Source organism: Chlorocebus sabaeus, chromosome 12 (genome assembly GCF_047675955.1).
Source record: "Chlorocebus sabaeus isolate Y175 chromosome 12, mChlSab1.0.hap1, whole genome shotgun sequence".
In the NCBI taxonomy this organism is placed as follows: Eukaryota; Metazoa; Chordata; class Mammalia; order Primates; family Cercopithecidae; genus Chlorocebus; species Chlorocebus sabaeus.
In genome coordinates, this window is record NC_132915.1 from 90,511,700 (window position 1) to 90,534,256 (window position 22,557).

Here is a 22,557-nt window from a genome sequence, read left to right on the forward strand (position 1 = left end):
GGAGCCCTCTCTGACTCTGGGGTAATATTTAAGCTAAGATTTGAAAGGTGAGAAGGAGCCAGCCAGAAGCAGGACATGGGACACTCCAGGCAGTCAGGCCATCTGTGTCACCTAAGCCTAAGATGGAACAGGACTTGGTGGATTAGAAGAAGGGAAAGACCAAAGTGGGACTGGACCCCAGTGAGTCTCAGCCTTCCTCCCTCATACTCTGTCTCCCACCTGATACTGCCACCAGCTAAACATGGGCGGAAAAAAAGATTTTTCTGTGGAATGAACAGTTATTAACTTTCCTGAGCTTAGTGTATCCAAACTTTGTCCCCAGGATCCCAAAAGGAAAATCTTAGGACGGGCTCATTAGAACCTTCAGAGCAGAGAGAGCTGCCCCCCAGCTACTTCCTGGTCATGTTTGAGAGACCTGAGAGCTGTCAAAAGGGGTTTAACTAAATGAGATAACGACAAAAAAATGTAAATTTCCCTTTTGCCTTTCTGCTGGCCTTTGGCAAGAACGGATAGGTCAGATAAACAAAGGGGGAAATATCTATCACGCCACCAAGCAGAGAGTTCTAACTCTTCCTTTAACCTGTATGTCCCTTCTTCCAGGGAGGTTTCTCTGAGTAGCCAGAGTGGGCATTCACCTTATCACGACACCACATGTATCCCACACATAGAAATCAGCGCACAGCTTCTACTCTGCCTGACTCCTGGTTTGGAGCCTGTCATTCCTAAGTAGTTAAAACAGATTTTGAACAAGGTCCACTCAAATATGATGATGAAAGCTGTCGATAGGAATCAGAAGAGCCAGAGAAAGGCACCTAAACTAAAAGGGATGATGAGTAGAAAAGAATAGTCCACAAGGACAAACTGGGACTTAAAGCTTATAAAATAAAAGAATAAACACTGGGTTCCAATATTTATGCTTTCAAACAAGCTCTAACCTTGACTAAGTGCCTCAGCTCCCTGAGTCCTGGTTTCCTCATGTGTAGAATGCAGACAGGATTCTACTCAACAAAGATATGCTCAGACGGGTCAGGGCTACAGGAGTGTGGGACGGATCAAGTAAGAACACGGTGAAGGCATAGCAAACAGGGCCATCTCCTCCCTGATACATTCCACAAATGGTGGGCACATCTGCTGTGGGCCCCTGCTTGGCATAGAGGAAACTGAGACACAGGCCCCAGTGGCATCACTGAGCCTCTGAATCATGTGTCACCACCTACCTGCTCACAGTGAAGGGGGCACTGGCCATCTTCAGGGACTGAGACTCTCCAGAGAAGTTTCAGCCGCCTAGAGGCCTCTTCCAGGGTCAGCTTGGCTGTGCTCACACTGCTCACAAACTTGCTCAGTGGTGCTGGGTGTGGACCCTACACAGGGGGGATATGAAGGCTGTTATGTGCAGTCTTGAAAAAGATTTTGGACAAGCAAGCCTTAACGTGCAGCATAAATCTCCAGACTGTAGGGCTTCTGTTTCACATGCTGAGCGAAAGCCTGGTACCACATAACACCAATTTATTGTTCTTAAAGACTGGTGAATTGTAGATTATGAGAGAATTTCAGGGGTGATTTTAGCCCAATCAATAACCATGATTAATAACCACCATGGTTAATAACCACCAGCATTAACTACAGTTACTAGAGTCTGTGGGAGGGCCATTCTCACTGTTTGGCGGCCCACAGAGACCCGCCAAGAGAAAATGACACCAACAGCAAGCAATACATGGTTTTGTCTTTACTGGTCCCTGTTAAATGGCCCTGCTGTAGTGAATATGATATCACGGCCTTATACCGCTGGCAGAGCAAACTCAAATTGGGAGGTATCAAGGGCTTAAGAAAATTATCTATGTGACTCAGAAAAGGGGAAATACAAAAAAAAAAGAAGAAATGAAAAAAGCATTTGTTTTTATAAGTAATAAAATAAATACAAAAATAGAATGAGGTCAGGCACAGTGGTTCATGCCTATAATCCTAACACTTTGGGAGGCCAACGCGGGAGGATTGCTTAAGCCTAGAAATTCAAGACCACCCTACGCAATACAGTGAGACCCCCATCTCTACAAAAAATAAAAAATTAGCTAGGTGTGGCAGTGTACACCTGTAGTCCTGGCTACTCAGGAAGTTGGGATGGGAGGATTGCTTAAGCTTAGGAGATCAAGGCTGCAGTGTGCCACAATCATGCCACATACCCCAGCCTGGACAACACAGCGAGACCCTGTCTCAAAAAAAAAAAAAAAAGAGAAAAAAGACACACCCTTTTTAGATAATAAAGTAACAAAAAAGTCATTATAAAAAAAAATACCTGGGCTGGGCACGGTGGCTCACACCTTTATCCCAGCACTTTGGGAGGCCGAGGCAGTTGGATCACCTGAAGTCAGGAGTTCAAGACCAGCCTGGCCAGCATGGTGAAACCCGGTCTGTATTAAAAATACAACAATTAGCCGGGCATGGTGGCAGGTGCCTGTAATCCCAGCTACTAAAGAGGCTGAGGGAGGAGAATCACTTGAACCCAAGAGGAGGAGGCTGCAGTGAGCCAAGATCACACCACTGAACTCTAGCCTGAGCAACAGAATGAGACTCCATCTAAAAAAAAAAAAAAAGAAATATATATATATATGCTGACATACTCAGGCATGATAGCTGACACCCGTAATCCCAACACTTTAGGAGGCCAACGTGTGAGGATCGTTTGAGCCCAGGAGATCAAGGCCAGCCTGGGCAACATAGTGAGACCCTGTCTCTAAAAAATAAAAATAAAAAAAATAGCCAGGTGTGATGGCACATGCCTGTGGTCACAGCTACTTGCGAGGCTGAGGCAGGAGGATTGCTTGAGCCTAGGAGGTGGGGTTGAGGCTACAGTGAGCCATGATCACGCCACTGCACTCCAGCCTGGGTGACAGAGCTAGATCCTGTCTCAAAATAAACACAACAACAACAACAATAAAACCTCAACAAAGACAAAAATATAGTGAGACAAACGTTCATGAACAGAGACACAATTGTTTTGGAAAGTAATGCAGCAACAGTTATCATCAAGAGCCCTAAAAAGTTCACAACCTTTGAACTAGTAATTCCACTTCATAATGGGTGACAGCCAGGTGGATGGGCAGATGAGTGGACAGACACACCAGGGTGCAGATGGAGAGAATGGATGAGAGACCAGATGTACAGAGACTGTCATGGGAGCGAGACAGCAGAGCCCATGAAGTAACTGCAGGAATACAGGGCATGAACCCCACCAAACACAGCCACCACCCACAGTCCCCCACACTGGACCTGACCTCTGAGCTCTCTGGGGCCACACTTCCTAGTCCCTCTTCTCAGGATCCTACTGAGGACAACTGCGCCATCTGACTCCCTTACCCCTTCCATGGACACTCCCAGGCAGCAGCTTGTGCCTTCCAGCTCTGTGGTCAGGTTACCTTTGTTCCCAGCTCTTGACTTGTGGAGCTGGGAGCCTCTTGGGTTTGAATGTCCATTTCGGCAAGGAGCCTCTGTCCCTGGCCAATCTGTTTGAGCAGGGCCTCATAGTCCTCAATCAGGCCCAGGACGTGGCGGCCGTTCTTGCTGGCCCACAGGCGGTGGCCAGCGACCAGGCGGGACACACACTGAGTGCTAGTTGCCGAGCTGCCACTGTCACAGGAGAGGGAGTCCATGTCATTCCCAGAGAGTGGAGGAGTCTCTGAAACTGTAAAATGAGAGGTAGGATATAAAATCTGTTTCAGGTAACACTCTGCATTCAAGGCGCTTATGATGTTGAAGCTAGCTAGGAGGGCTAGGAGAGGCCCTTGTGCCCAAAGGCCACCCAACACAAGCCCAGTGGAGAAAAGATGCGTGGCTCCTGGACCTCTATATATTACCCCACACTGGCTTACGAGTCATCTTGTAGGATAGGCTCAAGTCAACTCAACCAACACTTATCAACCACCCACTCAGCAGAAGACCCCAGATTCACAAGGGTAACTCAAGCTGGTGCCTGCATTCCAGTAGCCCACAGTCTGATCAGAACACAGACACTGAGGAAGGTGCAACAGCAGAGTGATGAAGGGCCAGAGCCAGGAAAAACAATTATCTGTGCAGGGAGGGAGAGAACAGGGAAGGCTTCTGAGAAGGAGCAGCGTTTGAGCTGGACTGAGCAAGAAGCAAGAATTACACTAATGATGAGTCATTCTGACCCGGGACAGCAGCAAAGCCATGTCACAGAGAAATGTGCATTCATGATGAGACTTGAGGAAATGGGACTTTTACTGGCAAAGAGTGGGACAAAGGGGGTCTAAAAGTCACAGTGAGAGGAAAGTGTGGGCCTGTCTGCAGGATGGTGACCCCTGTGTGGCTACACCAGGGTAAGGGATAAGGCTGGACGGGCCCACTGGAGCTGGATCCTGGGCAGCCTTGAAAGCCTCACAAAGATGGTCACAATTTTAATCTAAGGCAACAGGGACCCAATGATGTTCTAAGCTTGGTAACACCTAGGAGTAGATTAACTGGCTTGAAGGAGGATATCACCAGCTAGAGATGCTGAGAACTTGAAATCCCAAATCCTTGCCAAATACCCTCCTGAGATGGGACCAGGGACCCCCTTTTCTGCAGTTTAAAAAGTCTTACTGTCACATCCAATGCTGCCACCGTTTACCCAGACTTCAGCTTTGTACCTGATTTTGGTGTCACTGCCTGGGAGGAATCAAACAGATCAAATGAATTATCACTTTCCATGGGATCTTTGTCACCATCTACAAAATGCAAAACACGAGAACTGTTAGTTTCACTGCTGTCAGCATTCAAGAGAGAACTGAATGAGAATACAGTCAAGCCCCTCACATTCACTAATTCATACACACACAAGCATTCCTTCAAATCTTCACTAGGCCTCTGTCCTGCCAGGCCCACCTGCGTGGGACACCAGGGAGACAGAGTGACCAGGCCCAATCCGTTCCCTAGAAAAACTCTTAGCAGAAAAGTAAACAAGCAATTTTATTTTAGTGTGATTGAAAACACAGGCTGTTGAGGCTCAGGTGAGGGCACTACCCCCAACTTGGCTTCCCAAAGGCTAACACCTGTTTTAAAACCTTATGTGGTTTTTTTTTGTTGTTTTTTTTTTGATGGAGTCTTGCTCTGTCACCCAGGCTGGAATGCAGTGGCACAATCTTGGCTCACTGCAAGCTCCGCCTCCCAGGTTCATGCCATTCTCCTGCCTCAGCCTCCTGAGTAGCTGGGACTACAGGCGCCCGCCACCACGCCCGGCTATTTTTTGTATTTTTAGTAGAGACGGGGTTTCACCATTTTAAGACTGACTGTGAGTGACCTGTGGTAAGAAGGAGGGAAAGAAATGCCAGGCAGCACAATGGGCAGGTGAGAGGCAGACAGTGGAACAAAGAGTGGAATCATCGCTCAGGGAGAAATAAGCAGTTCATAGACCCAAGGCCCAGAGGGCAGGGAAGGACAAAGTAGGACGCAAGGCCAGAACCAAGAGGACTGAGGGGCCCACTCAAGGGCTTTGTGCAAGGCAATGTCAAGCTGAGGTCTGTATTTTGTACTAGAGGAGTTTTTTTTTCTGTCTGGAGGCTGCCACACTAATCTAAGCCAGAGATGAGAGTAACCCACAATAGGATCTGGGGGGTGATGTATTTGCAACACCGTAAGGAGGCAAAATCAATAGATGATGTACAGATGACCTGTGCAACACGTAATAATTTGGAAAGCACATTCACATATGAAAAGCTATTGGACTGAATAGCTCAGTGGGCAGAACACATTGTAATCCAGATTTCATGGAAGGGGAAACCAAGTGGCAGAGATAGAAAGTGATCTGTCCAGCATAACCCAGCACATCAGTGGCAGAGAGCAAGCGAGCCCAGGGCTTAGGATCCCCCCATCCGAGCTCCTGCACCACTGGGCGGTGGGCTGCTGCACTCCAGCACCACCCAAGGGTCTGCTACAGTTCCTAAGGCCAAGGAGCCAGGAGGTCAGCTCCATAGAGCTGGCCCTGAGAGGAATCACTCTCAGCGAAAGACATCAGCCTTTAGAACATAATTTTAAAAACAGATGCACTTAAATACAGACCTGAGAAGTCTTTTGCAAAGGAAGAAATGCTGCTGCCTATAATTCTGATCTTGACTCAAGGAAATTAGAAAACTTTTCTGCTGAGGCAGCACTGTGAATTCTGAATGCTCTCCTGGATGCCTCTTGCCACGCATGCTGAGGGCTGCTTTCGGCAAATTTCAAAAGCAAAGGCTGTTTGATGGCCTCCTCGCTTCAGCTACCCAACTCTCCTTCCTGGGCACCCCAAGCACAGAACTCTTCTCCCTGCTTCAATCTCCCCTAGCCCACCCCCACAAGTTCCTCAAAGCCTTAAAAAGGGCCAGGTGCAGACCCATGTTAAAAATATTAATGCCCGATGCTGATGAGGTCACGCAAAAACCACTACCTTTGTACACTTCTGATGGACAGACCATTTAGAAGGTGGAAATATGGCACCTTTCTAAACTTCTGAGATTCCCCTGGTCGGGTTTTCTCCTAAGAATATTGTTTAACAGCAAAAAGTATATTAACATTGATGTCTATTATGGCTCTAAATCAGAGACCACTTTAATAATCAACGGGGTCATGGACTGGTGACTAAGAATAGCCTGCAAACAATCATTAGGAAGCCCATGTGAAAGCAGAGGGAACATGTATGATGCAATATTGGACAAAAACAAAGAAAGGACACAGAATGACACAAAAACCAATTTGAAAAATATAAATTCATGCCGATATTTAATAAATGAAAAGAAATATGCACATTTTAAAAAATGATCAATGTGTAGAATCATGAACTTTTTTTCTCTGTTCACTTTTTTCATATTATTACATCATCTTTTTGGTTAAATTTTAAGATCCTTGTCAATGAGAAATCAATGAACTAATCACTACAAGTTCTAAGGCAGACTGACTAGGTACTCCTTAAGAGATTTATTTTTATTTTTTTAACTAGAGGTATCCAAGTAAAAGTAAGTGCAAACTTTAGTACAATACTTGCTTTTAAAGCATGCTGGCATTCCTCATCCCACTGGATACACACATTTACCCCACGGGTGTCAGGACGATAATCCCAGGATACCCAAGGCTCCAGAGGGTCCAGTGGGTTTAGGAACAGCCCTAGGGTCAAAGCTGGAAATGGTTTCTAGTTCCAGCTCTGCTGCCTAATTGCTATGCCCCTTTGGGCAAGCCCCATCCACTCTCTGGGCCTTTGCTTTTCATCTCTAGAGCAAAGAGGACAGGCTGCCTGACTGATTGGAGTCTAACCATTTACTGGTTTGCTCCACACCCTGTGGTGGGCAGGTGGCAGAAGTATCTGCTCCTCTTTCTGGTACGCACCCCCCCCCCCCCCCACCGCCTCTCTCCAGGGCTAGGCAATTAACCTGCAAGCAAATGCAAAACAGATCCACTTTTTAAACCTATCAGGATGATTTTCAGATCCTGAAAGACACTGAAAGCCAGATTAAGATGTTTAAGTTCCCTTCTAAAGGCAGTAAGAGAAACTAAAAGAAATTTCAGCATGGAAGTGATGCAGGCAGGACTAAATGGATAGGAGGGAGCAAGGCCAGAGGCACTGAGGGTGTCTGGAAGTCCAAATTCCACTTCCCTGAGAATCAAGATGCCTCAGATGGAGATTACGCCACTTTGCCAAAGGTGATGTCTAATTAATTAGCAGTCAGGTCCCCTGGCTACCAGGGTACAGCGTGTCAGCTATCAACGGAAAGACACCTGTGTGGGGCAAAGGCATCATTCAGAAGTTCACACGTCACACACAGATGCTCAGAGCTGCATTCTCAGCAAGTGGGGAGAGGCAGGGGCAGTACCGTGTTTGTCAGGCTGAAGGGGCACCTCAGGGATGGACAGGGCTTGGATGGCCAGAGTGAGGGCTCCTTCCTGTGCCTTCTCTGCCCCCCTTGCCAGCTGTTCCTCGAGGCTGCTCTGCAGAGTGCTGCTGGTTTCAATGCTCCTTTCCAGTTGCAACCGCAGAGCCTGGATCTCCATCAGGAGGCTGTGCAGGTCCCTGAAAGGATCCTGCCCCTTCCAGCCTTCTCCCGACGCCTCTGCGGACATGTGCAAAGAGAAGCCCTGACATCTTCTACAACCAAAGGGTCAGCCATTGAAGGAACTCAATCGCGTTTTACACCCGCCACCACCATCGCCCTCCCTCTTCCTAAGAACTAGGTACAGTTTAAAATAACAACTTGACTTTAGAAACAAAAATATTGGCAGACTTAATTGCTGCTATTCCACAGGCTAAATAAGAGCTGGAAATTAATTTTTGCTTCTGGCCATAAAAGCCTAGCAAATTGCACACCAAACCCCGAAATTATGTCTAGTAGTAATAAAATCTATTTGGGCTAGAATTATAGAATGAAAGGGGATGATTTTAAGAGCCACAGTATATTAAAAAGACACAACAGCAAGAATAAGAAAAGCAAGTTGAGAAGAAAATAAAAGCTGTGAGATGACCCCTTTCTAGATCAACTTTCAATAGAGAGAAACCATCTGGAAAATTAGTTTAAAAACACACACACACACACACACACACACACACACCTCACCACACCTCAAAATTGATTCTGAAACATTAGACCTTACAGTTGAAGCACTCTGAGCTGGTATCTCTCTTGGGATACAGAGAGCACTGAGGCCAACAACCATCCCCAGAGCAATGCCCAGCACATGAGAGGTGTCCATAAATGTTTGCTGAATTAATGGGCAAAAAGTAACACACACTAGCAGGACGATAATAAAAGTCATTTCCCGAGTGCCTACTATGTGTCAGGTATCATGCTAGGATGCTTTTAATAAATGGTCTCATTCAATTTTCAACACATTTCTCCACACAACAGGTGCCGAGAGACATGTTTTACAGAGGCATGTATGGGCTCAAAGGGTGAAGTGGCCTGCTGAGGGTCAAATAGCTGGGAACAAGGGAGTGGGAACCCAGACCGTGTCTGGCCTGGGTGCTGAGCCTCAGTCCTTCTATGTTTCCTGCTGTTCCTTCAAAAGAAGAGTGGGTCAAAGCACTAGTTTCAACACCCATCCATTCTACCCACGAGGCCAGAGAGGAGAGGGCTGAGCTCTACCCTCCTGGGCCTACAGCCGGTGGTCGGGTGGGCTTACAGCCCAAAGCACAGTAGACTCAAGGTGAGAAGGGCCTCGGACCAGAGCCCCCTCCGGTACCTCTCAGTCTCCTGTGCTCTTCATCCAGCTTCTCATACGCCTTCAGCTCCACTCGGAGGGACTGCAATAGCTTGTCATTCTGTGAGAGCAGCTGCTGCCTCAACTTCACCTCCTCCTGCACCCTAAGAAGGCCCCACAGGCATGAGAAGCACAGGTTAATTCTACCATAGGGTAACTTATTCGAACCCCACAGAGCAGGCCAATTCCACCCTCAGTCACAAGAGTGTTGACCAAGAAGTGACAAGCCTGGTTAAGAATTCCAGTCACAGCTGCAATTTCCAAGCGCTCCCCGTGTCCAGCCCCGTACATACGTGATCTCATGTAATCTTCACAGATGCCCTAAACAGTCGGTGTTCTCTAACCCTCAGTTCAGAGATATGAGGAAATGAAACTCAAAAGGGCTGTTTCCTACCCAGGCATGCGCAGCTTGGGAGGGGAGCCAGACTTAGACCCAGGACTATTTGGCGGCAAAGACGAAGATCTTGCTACCTCACTGCACCACCCTTGGTGATGACGGTAACTGAAAGAGTGGGGCATTCACGTGTGCCGACAGGAACAACTGAAATGTGGAACCAGACAGACTCAAAGAGGGAAACGGCAAAAGGACCATTGGTGGGATCCTTTTAAAATCGACGGCAGAGCCATGTCACTCCTCTGCTCAGAATCTCCCAGTGGCTTCCCATGCCACTCAGAGTAAACCCACAGTCCTCACACTGACTCTGCAGCCCGATGTGATTTGGCATCCTGCCAGCCCCCTCTCCGGACGCACTGCCCTGCTCTGCCAGGCACAGGCCTAAGCCACTCTGCCTCAGGGCCTGCGCCTGTTCTGCCTGAAATGATCTTTCCCAGGCAGCTGCAGCACTCACTTCCTCACTGCATTCAGCTCTCTGAGCAAATGGCATCTTTCCACAAAGGCCTTTCCTGATTCACCCTCGACAGAAAACAGCAACCCACTGCCAAGCCCTCTCCTCCTTACAGGATCTTTCTCCATATACTGCAGCCCCACCAGACGTATGATGTGTTTGTGTCTACTGCCTGCCACCGTGCACTAAGGCAGAGGCCTGCATGCTGATTCCACGACTGCAGCCCAGTGCCTGGATGCGTGGTACGGCCAGCAGGTCACCGGGGAAGCACAGCCACTACCTGCTCAGCTCCTGGCCACTGCGGCAGACCTCCTGGATCAGCTGCTGGTTGTGTCTCTCCTTCTCGCTGCCTTCCTTCTGCAGCCTTTCATTTTCTTCCTTCACACTGGCATACTCCCGCTGAAGGTGCTCCAGGCTCGCGGTCTTCCTGGAGAGGGACTCTCGTAATTTGTCATTCTCCTTCTGTTTATCTGCAAACACAAAAAGGCGCCACTGAGAAGGGCCACCATTTGTTTTTTCCAATCTTATTATATAAATATAGCACTTCAAGAATACAAAAAAGAATGAGATTCGATCTGGCATTTATGATTTTGGCATTCCAATTATCTTACACACTTTGGGCAGATAAATTTGTCAACATCAAGACTGCAGATTAAACGTCACTGGGATAAAATGGGCCTGTTTAATTTTCTATTAAAGAACAGGCCATGCAAACCTAGTTACTTTGCCTTCACAGAGCAAACAGCGGGTGGAAAGTATAGAGGAAAATGCAGGACCCAGAACTCTAGGAATGAGTGCTGGTCTGGCCGCAGGCCTTCTACCAGCCTAACACCAGAAGGCCGGCAGGGCTGTGCAGATGGCACCTTGAGGCCCATTCACTCCTCAGGCTGAGGACAGCACCTCTTCTGAGGAATAAAATACACCCAGAGGCACAAGAGACACCGTGGTCAAAAGCAGGGGGCTGGAGGCAGAGAGGCCACATTCAAGAGCAGCTTCTCCATTTACTGACTTCATAACCTTGAGTGAGGCTCTTCACTTCTCTATGCCTGTTTCCTTACATGTGTTATTATGTGGATTCACTGAGCTCCCATCTATAAAGGGTTTACCACAGGGAGTCAGGAGCACTCTGGGGGCTGGAAGCTCCATAAAAATGAGTTGCCAGCAGTGCTGGTGGTGGTAAGAGCTGACCTACGCCAGCACTACCTGTGCGATGTGACATTAGGGCCTTCACATGCATCGCCCTATTTAATCTCCAAGGCCGACTACCGAGGCAGGCACTATTATTCTCCATTTTCCAGATAAGAAACTTCCCTAAGGTCACATGGCCAGTAGGTGGCAGAACCAGAATTCAGACTCAGGTTTTCTGACTCCATTCTTAACCACAACAAGATAATTTCTAAGCAAGCATTCACCTCCTCCCTCGAGGGCCAGACACATCATGCTGCCTACTCTTCCTGAACGGCCTAGACTCCTCATCGCTAACCCCTGGGCCTCTGTCTGCTCTCTTCCTTCTATTTAAAAGGCCCTGGCTTCTCTCAATCTTCAGCACCTTCGCTAAGCCCTCCTCATCCTCTGTTCTTGAAGGCAAGCTTTTCCCCAGTCAGGATGCCTTCTCCAGCGTCCTGCAGTTCCCAGAGCCTGACTTTATCGTGGCTGAGGTTCACGCTGGCCTGCCAAGATTGTCTGGCTGCCTCTCCCATCAGACTATGAGCTCCCTGAGGGAAGGGATGAAATCTCATCCATTTCTGTATCAGAGTCTACATAGCCCTGAAGTAGAACAGGAGATAGGAAATGTTTGCTGAGTGAATGACTGACTGACAGAGGCCCCAATTTCATCTCTTAAGCCAAAAGGAGCATCAATATCCTTTTAGGAAAAGTGGGATAAGCTGGCCCAAGTTCTAGCTCTACCACCTTCTAGCTCTGTGACCACAGGCTGGGCAATTCCCTAGGCCTCAGTTTCTCACCTGTCAAATAGGGCTAATGATACCTCATCCCAGAATTGTTTTTGGTAGTGAAAGATAATGTAAGTGAAAGCTCTTTGGGAGCCAAGCTCAAATAGAAGGAATTAAGAGAAGGGATCTCTACAAGAAGTACGGGATAAACTTTGCTGATAGTAGGAAATCACTAGTTGAGATTTTGCCAGTATTATATTTCCAGCCCTTCTTTCTTCCACTGTGAACTAGGATGAGAGACACATGGCTAAAGGGGGGATTAGTGACAAGCAAATAAAATAACATTTACTGAGTCCCTACTAGAGACACTGTGCTGAGAGCTTTATACCGTTCAATTGTCACAACAGCCCTATGAGGTATTCCTGAACCTCTCTGATTCCAGTATTCTCAGCTATAAAATAGAAACACCTCACAGGGCTGCTGTGACAATTAAATGGTGTAAAGCCATCGCAGAGCCATGGGATTCATACTTAGGTTGGTCAGACTTCAATGCCTGTATTCTTTCCATGACACAGAAGGCTTTGGCGTTCCAGGCTTCCAGTGACTCCTTTAATTCTTACCTCTGGATGCTTTAATGAGCATTGCATTGAGGGCCTGGTTCTGCTTCCTCAAGAAACGAATTTCTGATGTTAGAGAACTATGAAGTTCTGAACCAGAAGCAAAAATGTTTGTAGAACCTATAAAAACACACATAAAGACTGATTTATAAACAGTCTCCAGATCAGTATAGATGGAACTTTCTAGAAAACAGTTTTAAACAAAGGGTTAGCACAACATACAATGAAAATCCCTCCTGTTAACTATGTAAGGAATTACCAGAGGCCAAAGAGAACTGAGAGTAAGCCTGAAAGAGGGGGCAGGAGGGGCTCCCCCACATCTTACCTAAGGTAGAACAAAGCAGAAGACCTGAGCCAGGAGTAGGGTGAGTGAGTGAGAGTCTTCACCTTCACAGATGTCTTTCCTGAGGTCAAAATTCATATCCAGCTGCCTGCCGGGCCTCACCACTGAGGCAACTCTATCACTCAGTCCACAGAGCCAAAGCCGAACTCCTCATCCTTCCAAACCTGCTCTCTCTCACCTGTTTCCTGCCTCAGGAGATGGTATCGCCACATCCCTAACCTAAGCTAGAAAGCTGGAAGCCATCCTAACCCCTCTCTCTTCCACTGCCCAATCAAGCAATCACGATGCTGCTGCTTCCTCCAAAATGCTTCCGACACAGGCCTACTCTTTTCAGTCCTAAAGTTCAGGCCTCATCACTTTGCTCTCTAACCTCGCCGCCCTGCTATTCTGCCAATGGGGTTATTATCCTAAACAAAGTCCATTTAAGTTACTCTCTACTCAAAAACATCTGATGGCCCACCACGGCAAAAGACAATCGCACAACGAAACACAAGGGCCAATTTCCCAGTCTAGATACCCCTATTTCATAGATAACATTCACATTCATGGCCACCCTCAGGAGCGCGCCTACTGTGTGCAAGGTGCCTTCTCTATGTGGCAGGCAGATGCTTCCCTCCCTGTCCTCCACACTCACTGAGTCCACTTACTATACCACAGAGCCAAAATGCCAGATTCCTGCTTTCCTAGCCACCCTGCAGTGAGGACATGGTCACGTGCCACCTCTGGCCAATGGGGCCTGACAGGAAGTCTGCTGGGGGCTTCTGGGAAAGATTTTCCACCAGGATGAAAAGAGGACAGGAGGAAGTCCCACCTTCTTCTTTCCCATGCTTTGGACACTGTCTGAACGACTGGGATGCTTGTAACTACTGCAGTCGTCACAGATACTAACCCAAACTGCTGTCACTGAGCCATAAACCTACCTTGGAACTATCTGCCTCTGGGTTTCTTGTTACGTGAAAAAACACAAATCCCTGTTGTTACCATCAGTTACTACTCCCATTCTGTTGTCTGCAGCTGAAAGCATCCTGGCACACAACTGAGTACCTATCCTATTCAAACTCCTTGTAGGGAAGGTACAGCATCAGTTCTCCAAGGAGCTGCCAGCCCTTCCACTCTACAGCACTACCTTTTTCTTATGTTAATGATTCACTTACCACAATGTTATCTAATTGTTTTACTTACTGTGTCTCTCCCCACCATCTTCCTCCACTCTCCCCTGTGAACTCTGGTATCTTTTCAGAGACACCTGGGTTTGAACCATGGTTCTGGCTTCTTAATAGCTGCATGACCTCAGGCAAATCGCAACACTTCCCTAAGTCTCCATTAACTCAATAAAAATGATTGATGTTATTGTTACTGCTATTACCATTTGTATTACTAAAATAATTAATGATAGACTGGAGCCAAAAATAGCACCAAAAAGTACTGTGAACAAGCAGGAAAAATTCTACAGAAGTCTACCACCACCAAAGCTAAGGTGGTAGCTTTGGAGGTAGTATTTCTTTGCAAAGAAATAATTAGGCCAAAGAACAGTTCCTGACCGGCCTAAACCTGAGCTACGGGGCCCACATCTGATGCTAGGAGGTCAGTCTTTCCTCTGAGGGTCATCACTACAGGCCTGTACAAGTGGGGACAAGCTGGAAGCTCTAACACATGAGAGGCCGGTTTTTAACAATATTCCACCTCAATATCGTAAGAAGCCATACCTTTCTCAGGCCTGCTCCCCAAGGTGAACATTTCACAGCAGGGGGAGGCGGAGCCACTTTTATTCCTTTGTCTTTTCAGACACTGTGACAACATGGTGAGAACAGCACGTCTTTCCACCAATGTAAATACTTTATGAATGCTTTTGTAAACCTTCCCGTCAGAGTGAATTACTCTCCAGAGCAATTGCCTGCTCCGTTGTAGCTGGTGGCCATTTGAGCCCCCAAATAATTCTATAATTGGATTTGCCAGGGAAAATGTAAAACAGAATGAATCTAATTCAGGCATTACCAAGAGTGAATGTGAAAGGCCCAGGCGTGTATTTCTTTCCTGTGTTTGATACAACTAATAACTCAGATCAATCAATTTCCCTGAGGGTGAGGGGGGTGGATGCAGGAAGTGGGCGCAGTGAGTGAGAGGGAGGGAGGAGGGCCGGAGAGGGCGAGATGAGCCATTTGGTTTCCCTTGAAAGCTGCAACATGCATGGTACTTTGGAAAGATGTCCCTCCCGGCTGGTAGCTACGATGACTAGAGAGGAATGTGACCTGGACAAGGGTCCGAGGACTCAGGCGTGCTGCTGCCATGAGCACTATCTTTCCAGAACTCAATTCTACCACTTCTAAAAATGGGAATGATATTAGGGTCTGTACCCATTGCAGAGCTTTGCTATGTTATACAGAATAAAATAGTAAAATAAAATTGATAGTGATGATAAAGGCAACTGTTTACTGAGTGAGGCACTGAGCAGGGCCCTACTCATAACATTGCCCCATTTAATCTCACAATGACCCTGTTTTATGAAACAATTAAGACTGGGAGAGATGAGTGAATTGCTCAAAGTCACAAAGCTAATAAATGGGACAGCAGGGTCCACACTCTGGCCAGTTCAACCAGACAAACTTGGGCTTTTCTGAGTGCGCCAAGCTGCTTTCAAGATGCAATAGCTTTATGGAATGAGGAACTCTCTCTAGAGCAGTAAGGAACGATGTCCAAGATGTACTGCTCCAAGACAAATGGACAGAATCATGGATATAGAGTATGTTACCTCTGGGGTGAAGAGAAGAATAAGAATACATGCTGCTATTTGCATTTTTAAAAACACTGTTAAGGATACAGAAGAAAAACAAGGAAATAAGTGGAGAAGAGGGAAGGGAAAACAGGGTTACTGGGTAAAGAATGGAGGTTTTTAATTTTGAAGCACATGAATGTCTTACCTATGTGGCGGAGGGGGAAATATTTTTAAGTTTTTCATGGACGATCATTCTATTTGGAGCTAACTGTGTTTATGCAGGAATATGTGTGATCTTTAGACTGGCATGTGAAATTTACCACATTGCTAAAATGCAATAATCTGTTATAGATGAAAAGACAATATATTGCTTTGTTTTATCTTAAAATTCCTATCTATTTCTCTCCAGCTTCCAAAGTCAAATGAGGTGCCAGTCACAATTCAGGATACCAGAGGCTGGCAGACTTCTCTAAGATAGAGAAATGAACATTTATCAAGCACCTGCTTTGCACACAGATGCTTACTCAGGCAAATGCGTCACAGTGAAGCACTCATAGACATGTACAGCCCTTTGGGAAGGTCTTTCCTTACCTTGATCAAATTCAGATCCTTGCCGTTCCAACTGTTTCCGTAGCTTATCATTTGTTTTAATAGATTCTTCTAAACGCTTTCTCAAAGTTCGAATTTCCTGTATGTGTTCCATTAGTAAGTCTACAGGAAGGAAGCCATTTTTAATTTAAAGTCTGAAACCCCAACAAATTGAATAATTTATGGATTATGCAGGGATCCTGAAATTCCAAACAGTATTGGATGTATTAAGATGGTGAGCAACTGGCAATTCTTTCCTAGGCATGGGGAGGGTGAGCTATTTCCCACAGCCCACAGACATACTTCTGTAATGATTCTCTGCAGTCCTCCATGGGAAGATATTTTACATCACATAGAAAAAATTATATTCCATACAATTTTAATGCTAACTCTAATGTAGCCTTTTATTCTTCTAAATATCAAATATTAATTTAAAATCTTCCTTATGGTGAAACTAACAGATCACTTTCAAGTCTGCTTGAATTGCCCGAGAGTTGATTAAACTACCTTCATAATGAATCCAGATATTTTTGAGACTAATTTTTTGAAAGGAATATGTTATCCGTTTATCATTTACTAATTTAAGACTCAAATAAAGCAAAACAATGCTAGTGAGAATGGTAATAAGAAAAGCGATCTCAAGAGAACATCTTATTAGCATGAGTATAAATGTGTATGTTCTTTTGGGGCTACTTCTATCATTAGCCTTAGAAAAGTTATTTTCCAATGTCTGTTACCAAATAATTCAACTTTTAGAGCTCTATTTAAAGAGACCACCAGAGATGCTAACAAGCATTTGCCAAAATGGAGGAAAAGGTTCATCTCAGCATTGGATGTAACCATAAGAACCGAATTTGTTAAATAAAAACCTGTAGAACATTCATGATGATGCAATATTACATAGCTATTAAAATTTTTATGAAGACTATATATCATAAAAATATATTAAACTAAATCTTAGATCCAAAATTGATTATTCAACATAATCACAACTTACAGAAAAAAAAAAACAACAACATTCAGTTTCTCCCATATACTCACTCAACAATCAACACAGAAGACTTCTGTGACCAAATGTGAGGGGTTTTTTCCCCACAGACTAAGCAAACAGTTCTGCAGCAGACACCAGCCGGGTGTCTTCTAATTCGGTTGGACCTGAAGATAGTGTCAGATCCACAGGTTGAGGGCTCAGTCCCAAGACTGCCCCCCTCCTACAACTTCTGATGCCAATCGCAAGCCCCCAACTGTTTCACCCGTGCCTCTGACCAACCGACTAAAAATTCGGTTCCCTCACCCGCCTCCTGGAGTTGGATTAATTTAGACTGGCTCAAAAACTCAGGGAAACATTTACTTATGTTTACTGGTTCATTATGAAGGATACTGCCAGGAAGACCAAATATATACTTCACAATATCACAGAACTCTACTTAAAAATTTCTACAGACAAGGAAAGACATAAATATGTGAAAGAAGGAAATATATCTAAATATTAATAGCAGTTGCCTTTAGGTGGCAGATTTTAGATTTTTCAAAAATTCTGTATTACATTTTAACATAATACTTAATAATACATAACATTTTAAATTTTCCAAAATAAGCATGTATTTGTTCAGCCTCTGCCACATCTCACTTTAACAAAGAAAGAAGGAGGCACAATTCCAATCCAGGGGTAGGTTTCTAGAGTCAGTGTTTAAAGCATCATCACATTAAGTATCCAAAGGCAAAACTAATGTCTTTAATTTATCAATTAGGGTATACTCAGTATATCTTAGTAATGTTTGTTTTAAAACATTACACTAATGTTATGACCCAGTTTTAATTCCTCCAAAATGACTTTCATTTAAAAGTAGCACAATGTTACAGATCTTTTCCTAATTAAATAGTAATTTTACCATGATTCTGAATGTTTATGAGATGACTTAATTCCCAGACTTTCAGCTATCTCCTGCTAATGCCAGAAGTGTGGCAAGTAATTTGGTGGAATGTCCTAACTCTCGCTGCAGCACAGCACGGAAGAACTCTGTCTGCAAAAAGCTACTGGCATCCACAGCACTGCACTTCTCCACTCTTTAAACTCCTGGCACCCACGGCACTGTACCTCCACGCTCCTTAAACTCCTGGCGCCCATGGCACTGCACCTCCGTGCTCCTTAAACGCCTGGCACCCACGGCACTGCACCTCCGCGCTCCTTAAAACTGCTGGCGCCCACGGCACTGCACCTCCCTGCTCCTTAAACTCCTGGCGCCCACGACACTGCACCTCCAGGCTCCTTAAACTCCTGGCGCCCAAGGCACTGCACCTCCACGCTCCTTAAACTGCTGGCGCCCACGACACTGCACCTCTGTGCTCCTTAAACTTCTGGCGCCCACGGCACTGCACCTCCGTGCTCCTTAAACTTCTGGCGCCCACGACCCTGCACCTCTGCGCTCCTTAAACTTCTGGCGCCCACGGCACTGCACCTCCGTGCTCCTTAAATTTCTGGCGCCCACGGCACTGCACCTCTGCCCTCCTTGAACTTCTGGCACCTACGGCACTGTATCTCCGTGCTCCTTAAACTTCTGGTGCCCACGGCCCTGTACTTTCCAGCTCCTTAAACTTCAGGCGCCCACGGCACTGCAGCTCTGCCCTCCTTAAACTTCTGGCGCCCACTGCACTGCACCTCCGTGCTCCTTAAACTTCTGGTGCCCACTGCACTGCACCTTCGTGCTCCTTAAATTTCTGGCGCCCACAGCACTGTACTTCCCGGCTCCTTAAACTTCTGGCGCCCACGGCACTGCACCTCCGTGCTTCTTAAACTCCTGGCACCCACGGCACTGCGCCTCCGGGCTCCTTAAACTGCTGGCGCCCACGGCACTGCACCTCCCTGCTCCTTAAACTCCTGGTGCCCACGACACTGCACCTCCAGGCTCCTTAAACTCCTGGCGCCCACAGCACTGCACCTCCGTGCTCCTTAAACTCCTGGCACCCACAGCACTGCGCCTCCACGCTCCTTAAACTCCAGGCGCCCACGACACTGCGCCTCCGTGCTCCTTAAACTCCTGGCGCCCACGACACTGCACCTCTGTGCTCAAACTCCTGGCGCCCACGGCACTGCACCTCCCTGCTCCTTAAACTCCTGGCGCCCACGACACTGCACCTCCGTGCTCCTTAAACTCTTGGTGCCCACAACACTGCACCTCCGTGCTCCTTAAACTCCTGGCACCCACGACACTGCACCTCCGTGCTCCTTAAACTCCTGGCGCCCAAGGCACTGCACCTCCCTGCTCCTTAAACTGCTGGCGCCCACGGCACTTCACCTCCGTGCTCCTTAAACTTCTGGCACTCACGGCACTGCGCCTCCGTGCTCCTTAAACTCTTGGTGCCCACGGCACTTCACCTCCCTGCTCCTTAAACTGCTGGCGCCCACGGCACTGCACCTCTGTGCTCCTTAAACTGGCGCCCACGACCCTGCACCTCTACGCTCCTTAAACTTCTGGCGCCCACGGCACTGCACCTCTGCCCTCCTTGAACTTCTGGCACCTACGGCACTGTATCTCCGTGCTCCTTAAACTTCTGGCGCCCACGGCCCTGTACTTTCTGGCTCCTTAAACTTCTGGCGCCCACTGCACTGCACCTCCGTGCTCCTTAAACTTCAGGCGCCCACTGCACCTCTGCCCTCCTTAAACTTCTGGCGCCCACTACACTGCACCTCTGTGCTCCTTAAACTTCTGGCGCCCACAGCACTGTACTTCCTGGCTCCTTAAACTTCTGGCGCCCACCTCCCTGCTCCTTAAACTTCAGGCGCCCACGGCACTGCACCTCTGCCCTCCTTAAACTTCTGGCGCCCACAGCACTGTACTTCTCGGCTCCTTAAACTTCTGGTGCCCACGGCACTGCACCTCCGTCCTCCTTAAAATTCTGGCGCCCAGGGCACTGCACCTCTGCGCTCCTTAAACTTCTGGCGCCCACAGCACTGTACTTCCCCACTCCTTAAACTTCTGGTACCCACTTCACTGCACCTCCGCGCTCCTTAAACTTCTGGCACCCGTGGCACTGTACCTCCCCGCTCCTGCCTTGATGTCCTGCAAATCGTCTTCCAGCATCTAGTCAGGTCGGAGTCACTCAGGAACTTTTCTGTTTGACTGCAACCTTCCTTGCTGGTTTATCCAAGTCACACACTCATGACTGTGAGAAGGGGACATAAATGCTTAGCAGCCATCGAAACATGCCATCTTCCACTGAGTCTATGGCCAGGAGGCAGAATCATTACTTGGGCTTAAGGAAACATTCCCAGCTGAACTGGACACCACTTATTAATTATGCAGCCAAACTGAAGAGAAGGAAACACTATACTAGCCTTTACAAAATGGGAGAAAAATCTCTCTCTTAGAATAATGCCCTTTTGACAAATGCTAATTCTTTAAAAACGTAAATCCAATAAGCAACCACAAAAAAAAAAGTGTGCATCTCTCACCTAGCAGGTCCAATTTATAGAATCTGAATTAAGAAAAGCCCCCAAATAAGGGAACAGCTTCATGTTCACAGATATCCCCTGCAGCCTTGTTTACAATTGTGAAATCTGGAAAATGGCTTAAACGTTCAGCGACAGGGGAACAGAAGGCAAACTGCAATTCAGCCACTCAATGGACTATTCTAAAGCCACTAAAAATGATGTTATGTAACAACATGTCAGAAAGCTTATGATAGAATGGTAAGTGAGAAAAATACGAAATTATCTCTCTACACAAATCATAAATATGACAAAAGACAAAAGAAAAACTAGATGCAGAGAGCAAAAGGCTGAAGACACACCAAAAAAGATGATGGTGGGCTTACTGGGATGGCTCCAGGGAGCACTGTCCCACTTCAGGTAACCCACTAATAGGGCATAATAAGCCCGAGGTCATGGGTCCACAGAGGAATAAGAAATAGAAGAAATGCCTAAAAGGTTCTACATTAGAAATAGAACAAGGTTGGGGTGGTGGACAGGGTGAAGGGTAGAAAAAGAGGAGCAGGCAAGAGGGAGCAGAGGGAACTGCCTAGTGAAAACAATAGGGACCTCAAGAGTTCCAGTTTAATCATTTGGGTTGCTGCATTGTAAACTCCACTCTCCTTCTGGTTCCTCAATCAAGTCTGCACCAAAGCCTCATGGGAGTGGTCTCTGGGGATTCTCGGAAAGTCACTGTGTTACACGCTGAATGGATACAATACAGAAGGAAGTGGCACTAGGGACAGGGAAACAATTTGTGGTGTGACCTAAATTTGGGAAAGGCAGAATGCAGAGCCAGAAATGACCAAGAAAAACCAAGTACTCAGAAACTCACAAAAACTGCAGAGAGACTGCCAGCAATCCAAAGAAACTAGGTCTAGATGATGCTGCTGGAGGACCCCAGCTGATACCTCAGTTATGCCACCAATGTGGACTTCATGCTCTGGGTATGCCTTCTGTCTTCAAACTGGGCTCCTCTGAGTCCTGAGTGTCCTCAAGAAGCCTCAGAGGCCACCACAGGACGAAGGCACCATGCTTATCTCTTTCACACACCACATGGGGCCGCTGTGAAAATTTTCATCTGCTAACTCAGTCCATGGTCGGAGGCAGAACAAAGGTGTCATGGACTGAATGCTTGTGTCTCCAAAATTCCTGTGTTGAAGCTCTAAGTCCCAATGTAATGGTACTACGAAGTGGGGGCTTTGGGAGATGATAGGATCAGGAGGGTAGAGCCCTCACAGTGAGATCAGTGCCCTCATAAAACAGACACCAGCTCTCTCACCTTCCTTCCTCCACGGAAGGATACAACCAGAAAATGGCAGTCTGTAACCCGGAGGAAGGCCCTCACCAGAGCCCACTCATGCTGGCTGTACCCTGATCTTGGACTTCCTAGCCTTCAGAACTGTAAGAAATAAATTTCTGCTGTTTATAAGTCACCCATTCTATGGCATTCTGTTATAACAATCCAACCAGACTAAGACAAAAGGCCTGACCCAATGGGCCATGGGTCACACTAAAGGAAAACAAAGTAGATTCCCACAATCACAAATGTTGTATTTATATAAAAATATCACAACAGGGGGCTAGATACTCTTGGGCAACTCAAAGGAGAAGAGTCTTTGAACCGACCCTGCCTAAGGATGACTTTGAAAGAAACAATAGGAAATTAACCAAATCTGCACTGACATACAAGTTCAGTGACACACAGCCTGCAGGAAATGGCAAGTCATATATTAAGTCGTCATTTAAAAAATAAAAATGACTTTTCCCCAATTGCCAACCCTTTCAACAAACATAGCTTTCTCCAGTGATAAATGATACCCTGAATGACCAGCATTAGCCCTAATGGGATCTCCTTTCATCAGAGAAATATTCAAA

General features: G+C 46.6%; 1 protein-coding gene across 2 annotated transcripts in view; it reads right to left on the reverse strand.

Annotated features, from left to right (window-relative positions):
- Positions 1 to 22,557, reverse strand: part of CDK5RAP2 (CDK5 regulatory subunit associated protein 2) — a 186,044-nt gene that overhangs the window by 10,630 nt on the left and 152,857 nt on the right. For both annotated transcript variants that reach the window (XM_007968240.3, XM_007968239.3), the window contains 8 exons: positions 16,215 to 16,334; positions 12,571 to 12,687; positions 10,339 to 10,528; positions 9,196 to 9,317; positions 7,833 to 8,069; positions 4,644 to 4,721; positions 3,414 to 3,679; positions 1,218 to 1,361 (listed from right to left, as the gene is read on the reverse strand). In XM_007968240.3, the coding sequence (XP_007966431.3) occupies positions 1,218 to 1,361; positions 3,414 to 3,679; positions 4,644 to 4,721; positions 7,833 to 8,069; positions 9,196 to 9,317; positions 10,339 to 10,528; positions 12,571 to 12,687; positions 16,215 to 16,334 (1,274 nt within the window). The remainder of the gene's footprint in view (positions 1 to 1,217; positions 1,362 to 3,413; positions 3,680 to 4,643; positions 4,722 to 7,832; positions 8,070 to 9,195; positions 9,318 to 10,338; positions 10,529 to 12,570; positions 12,688 to 16,214; positions 16,335 to 22,557) is intronic.